This window comes from Herpailurus yagouaroundi, unplaced genomic scaffold (genome assembly GCF_014898765.1).
Source record: "Herpailurus yagouaroundi ecotype Mexico unplaced genomic scaffold, PumYag 142, whole genome shotgun sequence".
Lineage (NCBI taxonomy): Eukaryota > Metazoa > Chordata > Mammalia > Carnivora > Felidae > Herpailurus > Herpailurus yagouaroundi.
Window position 1 is genome coordinate 56052836 of NW_024412397.1, and position 6780 is coordinate 56059615.

At 44.4% G+C, this 6780-nt stretch overlaps 1 protein-coding gene and 1 long non-coding RNA gene across 2 annotated transcripts in view; one reads left to right on the forward strand and one right to left on the reverse strand.

Moving 5' to 3' along the window:
• Nucleotides 1–251: 251 nt before the first annotated feature.
• On the reverse strand, nucleotides 252–6081 carry ZBTB14 (zinc finger and BTB domain containing 14). The gene is given in 4 exon segments (XM_040479315.1): nucleotides 252–2948; nucleotides 2950–3489; nucleotides 4897–4980; nucleotides 5082–6081. Coding segments are annotated over 3 exon segments (1350 nt in total). The 5' UTR covers nucleotides 4900–4980; nucleotides 5082–6081; the 3' UTR covers nucleotides 252–2141.
• LOC121033156 (uncharacterized) overlaps nucleotides 6075–6780 on the forward strand; it is a 3824-nt gene continuing 3118 nt past the window's right edge. Inside the window, exon 1 of the long non-coding RNA XR_005791733.1 lies at nucleotides 6075–6217. This is a non-coding gene — a long non-coding RNA (uncharacterized LOC121033156). The remainder of the gene's footprint in view (nucleotides 6218–6780) is intronic.

Sequence of the window (6780 nt, forward strand, 5' to 3'; positions counted from 1 at the left end):
TAGCCACGGTAAACCACAAATTCATTTCTCATGCAAAAGTGGACAGATGATAGGTATGTGCATAATACAAATCAAGTGCTGAAAATTAAGCTCTTTTGGGGTACCACCGAGACTCTGGTTTCACTGAGGATCAACACCACGTGTTTAACTTGCCACTCTGTGTAAAACCATGATGAAGATAGCATAGAACATGTGCTTCGGCAGAAAGCTGGATGTGTGAAACGTTGCTATGAAAAAAATGAAAACAGGAATAACAGAAGTATATTTTCTTTTATATACAAAAATGAAGCCCCCAAAAATGGTTTGTTGTAGTAGCTATCGACAAGACGTTAAATTATTTTTCCTCTGCTTTGGTTAAAACAGCCAAGGAGCGCCAATCAGTTCCCCTTCCACTAACAGCATATAAACACAGTGACAAGACTACTTTTAGGACAGAATAAACGACTTTTAAGAAAGAAGATTAAATTAATTTTAAACTAAACATTTTACCAATAAATAACTTTCTTTAAAAGGTAGCATCTCCATCCTATGATCTTGGGCACAACATATACATCAAGTTAAAAAATAAAATTTCTCCTGTAACAGCAATTACAGGTGTTAATGCAACAAGTATGAAATGAAATTACTTTAATGTATCTTGAGGAGAAAAGTTCTAGGAATCAAAAATAAATTTTGAAAAATGACATTTTCCTAAAATTGTACATTCTAAAATAATTGACTAATACTTTATTACAGAACATAATTCAAACTATTTTGGCATTTCAATATATTCCTAAAGAAATGGTTAAAAAAAAAAGTTTGCATACACCAAAACTGGAACAGTGTTTATAATTCTGTTTATGACTATGAAATGGCAACCAAATTCTACTTAAAACTATAACCACCAATGATGAAATATACTTCAAAAAAATAAAAATTTGGTCTGATAGTCTTTAATATTGGTTAAAAAAGAGACTGATGTTTGCTGCTTATGAAAGTTATTTTAATCCAATGTGCAAAAAAAAAAAAGTGCAGCTGTCTACTTTTACTTGAAATACATAAGACCAACACTTCTACACTATTTACACACTTAAAAGATTTTCAATTTATTAATTTAAGTAACGATATTACATCTCCTATAAATCACGTGCTGCAGAGAGCCCAAACGCTTGATGACATTCTCTTAAGTGACACACATGTATCCGAAGAAGCATACCTGTTCTTGTCCTAATTTGATCCTAAGTAAAAATCCAAGTTCAAAAATCAATTGAGAATTATTTTGATCTAGAAAATCTTGGAATTGTTGCAAACATGAAAACCTTGTCCCTGAGAGCAGGTTCCTATTCCCCCTTTGCTATCCCTCTAATAACTGGTCTACCCCACAAACCGCATCTGCCGCCGAGTGACAATGCCCCAAAAGAGAGGAACAAAAAGAACTCAGCCCCCAGACTACCATCATCCCTGTGGGTTTGCTCAGCCTTGTGTTTGGGACTTGTGACTACATCTTTTGGGGGAAGTGCGGGCAATCAAAATGAAGAAACATTTTAGCAAAGCAACCATCATTTGTCCACAAAAATAGTGAAAACCAGTGATATAAAATTAACAAACCGAATACAAATCTAATGCCATTCTGCACTTCTGGAACTTGTGTTCGTATCCACGCGGTGTTCTTGGTCAACCACCCACCAGTATTTTCTGCATCTACATGAAGTACTCTTATTAAGTTATTAAAAAGGCTGTTTTGACTGTGAAGTCACAAATAAGCGTGATGATCAGGAAATCAATTTACTTAATTATCACTCTGTGCAATACACTCACCAGCGCAGCAAGTGTCGAGAGGAATTAAAAATGGAACAGAAGTCTCCTACTTCTGAACTGGACACAGGAGTTCTCAAATTAAAATCGTAAAAAAGAGGGAGGGGGACTTACTGGCGACATTACCACCAGACACCAGACAGGACAGTGACACTGTTTGGTCGGAACCAAGGAACCTTACTTCCTTGCAAAGTTTTAAAACCACCTAACCAAGCACTGCCTTAAGTCCAGCGAGTACAATGCTCTGTAAGTTTCCACAAAAATACAGCGACTGGCGTTCATGTATGACGAACAATGCGGTCTCAGTCTCCAGGGCTCAGGCGAAGCGGGGTCCTGTCCCATCACCTCTAGCTACAGGCTATCGTTTCCAACTGCTGCTCGGCTTCAGCGGCCATCGCTGCTGCCTGCAACTGTTCTGTCTCACTCTGGATGGCACTGGGGGTCACCTGCTTCCTTTCACTGTGCATATTGTTCTCGTGCCTTTTCAGATCAGACGCCTTGGCAAATGCCTTGGTGCAAGAGCCACATACAAAGGGCTTCTCCCCTCTGTGTCTTCGTTCGTGGTCTTTGAGGTGGGACTTGTGTTTGAAGGCTTTGTCACACATGTGGCACGCAAAAGGTCTCTCGTTACTGTGAACTCTCTCGTGCTTCTTTAAGTCTGGGGCGCGGATGAATGATTTTCCACACACCTCGCAACTGTAGGGTTTGTACCCTGTGTGGATTTTTAGGTGTTCTTTCAGGTGGGCCTGTGTGGTAAAACCTTTTGTGCACATTTCACAGACAAATGGCCTGTCTGCCGTGTGGAGTTTCTCATGCTTCCTCAACCTGCCTTCGTCGGAGAATGTCTTACCGCACGCCTGGCAGGCTATCTGCTCCCGATGGTGGCCATAGAGTAAGTACTCGAACTTCATGTCACTGGCGGCTGTCGTCCAGCCTGGCGTCTGTTCATCCTTCACTTCACTCATTCCGTCGTTAAATGTTAAGGCTTGAGGGGTCTGGGACCCCAAATCTTTCGATTCCGGGGTCTCCATGGATTCTACCTCCTGCCCGTAGCAATTTACCTTCCGGACTTCCTCACTCCCCAGCTCTTTTAAGATTGCTTCCTGAACCCTGAGCGTTGTCGTCGGCGACTTGCCGTCCTCCTGACTCGGGGGGGGTGCCTTCTACCGTGTCATCGGAAGGACTGTCATCCTGGTCTCCAATTTCTTCCACGTCATCATCCTGAGTGTCAGCAGCATCTCCAATGGGGCGATTTATTTTGAGGCAATACTTACTCTTTGACTGGCCGTTGTTTTCATCGGGACTGGAGACATCACGCTTCTGAGTACAGAGTTTATCCAAAAACCGGATACCAAGAATCTGACCCGATGACATCATTAGGTTGACATCTTCTTTTTTCACAGAAATCTTTGCTGTGTACATGTAGTTCAGGACCTCTTCGAATATATCAGAACGAAGAAAATCTATTTCTATTACCGAAGAGCTATCAACCTCAAGCTTCTTGAAAAGCTTTTTAAAGTAGGTGCTGCAGGCGGCAAGAACACACCTGTGTGCTCGGAATTTCACATCTTCGACCACAATGGCGATATCACAGAATTCTCCTTCCAGGCGTTGTTCGTTTAGTGTTTTCAGAAACAGAGTTTTATGATCGTCGTCATTATATTTAATGGTTTCAGACATACTGATGAAAAACTCCTGCAAAAGAATTGTTAAAAACAGAGTTTCAGATTTATGACTGATACTTTTTCCACATACAAAACACAGGTGGGCTTTCATTTCCTTATGAATTTTCAGTAGCTAGCAATTTCACAAAGTCAATGTTAGGAGTGGTTCAAGAACAGGAGTACGAAAGACTGGGATATCCATCCCAGCTTGGGGATGGCCATGTTGTCACTTCTATTCATCTTCAGTTTAAAAAGTATTTGTTTAGTAATAATAACAGCCACTTTGAGTGGGCACGTAATACATGCCAGACCTTGTTCTGTGTGCTTTGCGTGCCTTCACAAAGGTACTGATTAAATAACCTTAGGACACAGGCATTCCTACCCGCCGCCCCCCCCCCCCCCCTTATACATGACTTTAGGAACCTGCTCAATACTCTAGTTATTTAGCTGGGACTCCAATCCAGGCAACCTACCCCAAAACTTGTGCTTCTGACAACGAGAGGTAATGACAACAAATAACCTCAAGGTTTAAGAAAGAGGTGCGAGGCCAAGAGCCTCTACTCCGGTCGTGTCTACTCTAATTCCGTGTACAGAAGAGATTCCGTGAAACAACTAACAGCGCTCAGTGTTCTACTTCCCGGACAGAAGAGACGCATCACTCCCGTAGAGCTAGAAAGAGATATCATTGCCAAAACATCCCACTTAGTGTTGTCTTCTGGGGTTTTTTTCCTCACCGGCCTTGGGCTACTTCTGAATGAGGGTTATGGTTTAATATGACCCTCAGACAATCAGATGGCATTTGGGAGGACAGTGATAAGTGTCTTCAGTCCACCTGGATGCTAATCTATCCGCCATCCGGACGAAAGCGTCATCAGGACTGGATGTGCTTGGCAAGTGCCGTATTTTATAAGCTAAAAAACTTCTGAACTGGCATGAGACATCTGGTGCAAAAGACCGTCCTAAAGAATTATCTTTTTAAAAGAATGTGTTCTGTATGATTTCTTTTTTTTTTTTTTTTTAATTTTTTTTTTCAACGTTTATTTATTTTTGGGACAGAGAGAGACAGAGCATGAACGGGGGAGGGGCAGAGAGAGAGGGAGACACAGAATCGGAAACAGGCTCCAGGCTCTGAGCCATCAGCCCAGAGCCTGACGCGGGGCTCGAACTCCCGGACCGCGAGATCGTGACCTGGCTGAAGTCGGACGCTTAACCAACTGCGCCACCCAGGCGCCCCCTGTATGATTTCTTTTTGAAACATTGTTTTCCTTTTATTTAACAAAGCATTCTCCCCAAAGAATCAAGTTCTAATGCATAACCGATACGTGTATATATCATACTGGGCACATACGTTATATGTTGTATACGTTATACACACTGTGTTTTTTAAAGCAAACACCAAACCAGATTTTCAAGATTTAATATCCAGAGTTATAGTTACCATGAACAACTCAGGCTATTATCTTAATGCTTCAAACACCAAATTCTTCAGATCAGAATAACTCTGATCAGGGATGCGCCAGTCCTACAAGAGAAAAGGACAAACAAGAATAAGGTAGGACCTTTCTCCATCCCAAATTCTAAACAAGAATATTTTCAAGAATTGATTTTAAAAAATAAACTTTCCTTTCTCGTCCTGCCACTTGCACATGTACCCATTTTCAGGTTGGGAACAGAGAGGAGGGTGACTGGCGGCATCAGGTCCAGCTCTGAACAGATATGAATGAGAACAGATAAAGGCTGTGGCACTTGGGGCGTGCAGGGGCGGTACACTGGGATTAGAGGAATGGGTTGGAGAACCACTAAGGAAGTCCTAACAAAGCCCATGCCCAGAATTGCACAGAGGTTCATAGTTACACAGATACAGAAAAAGCCAGTAAGTATCCCCTACCCCCACTATTTCCTGCTTGGGCATGTAGCCCTCCACCTTTATTTCTAGGCTCATAGAAGCATATAGTGTGTACGTTTTAAAAATCAATATAAAGTCATAGACGTGTCCATACCCCACAATTAACCCTGGAGGAGAGAGAACAGTAGCTGCTTTCTTCTTTCCATGCTTCTATGTGATGTGCACCTATCACTTAAACTACACTGCTCTTTATTGTTGTAATTGAGAAATCCTAGTGTTTTCACCTCTATCCCTACTGGGAGACTGAAAAAATTCTAGCTTTTAGGGGGTTTTAACTCTTACCATAGGGACTCCATCCTGCAGACGAATATTCTGAAAAACATCTTTCCTCGACTGAACAGTGAGCACGCAAACTTCGGTGTGGCAGAACCAAGGACTGAGCTGCAATATTCTTCCACAAAAATTGTGGTGCAAGAACCGAACTTAAGAGACCAACATTATGAAAACCCTCCAAAGTTCCCTCTCCAGAAAAACAAACACACCCCTAAGCTGCCTAAAGTAGCAGGGGGGTTCTCATCTGCACACGTGAGAGCTGGGCAACATTACTAATAGAGTTGCTGTGGACCCCGCCAGTCCCTTCGATGTACCTCGGCCTGCAGTCATCTCCAAGGGAAGGCAGCCACGCAAAACCTTCCTACCTAGTCGCTTCCCACTGTTGTAACTCTCCCTAAGGCTTGTGGGATAAAAGTGCATGGGACTAGGGAGAGGAGTGGCCCTGCAGTACCCATGGCGACACACCACGGTGCTGAATTTGGTGGGATGGAGGGTGCAGTGTGATATTTGGTCCCCACTCTCTCGCAAGATCGCCGAGGTCCATTACTTTCTGCTGAGACGTTCCAGTTGCTAAGTTCAGGTGAGTTAAACTGGAAGACGGCCGTTGCCAGTATTTGTGTAGGTGCAGGGAAAGATGTAGCCCCAACTACACCTCCAAACAAAGCTGCCCCTTTATTGTGGTTCTCCAAACCGCTGGCGCGCTGGGCCGCCGTTAGAGAGCAGGGAGCGGGGGCTCCAGCAAAGTCAAACTTACATAAGCAGCGGCAGCCGCCTCCCCTACCCCGGAGCAGCCGCGACAATGGCGGCGGCGCGACTTCCCGGTTGAAAGCTCGCAACTTCGGGATGGGGAGGAAGCAGGGAACGAAGCGCAAGACCCAAGAGGACTTCGGAGCCTCTCAGGCCTCGCTCTCGTTCCTTTCGGCCCGGGAGGTGGGGGGTCGGATAAGGCCCTTTGCATCCCTTCCCAAACAAAAGCTCCCCGCTTCGCAGCCGGGAGGTGAAAGAGCCACTTTCCCTTTCAAAATCGCAGTCCAGAGCAGGCTGGGGGCCGCGGCTCCGCGCCCAAGAGGGAGGGCCGGCGGCGGCGAGCGGGAGCGGGAGCGGGCATGCAGCCCGGCTCCGCAGCCCCGCGCCGCGCCCCGC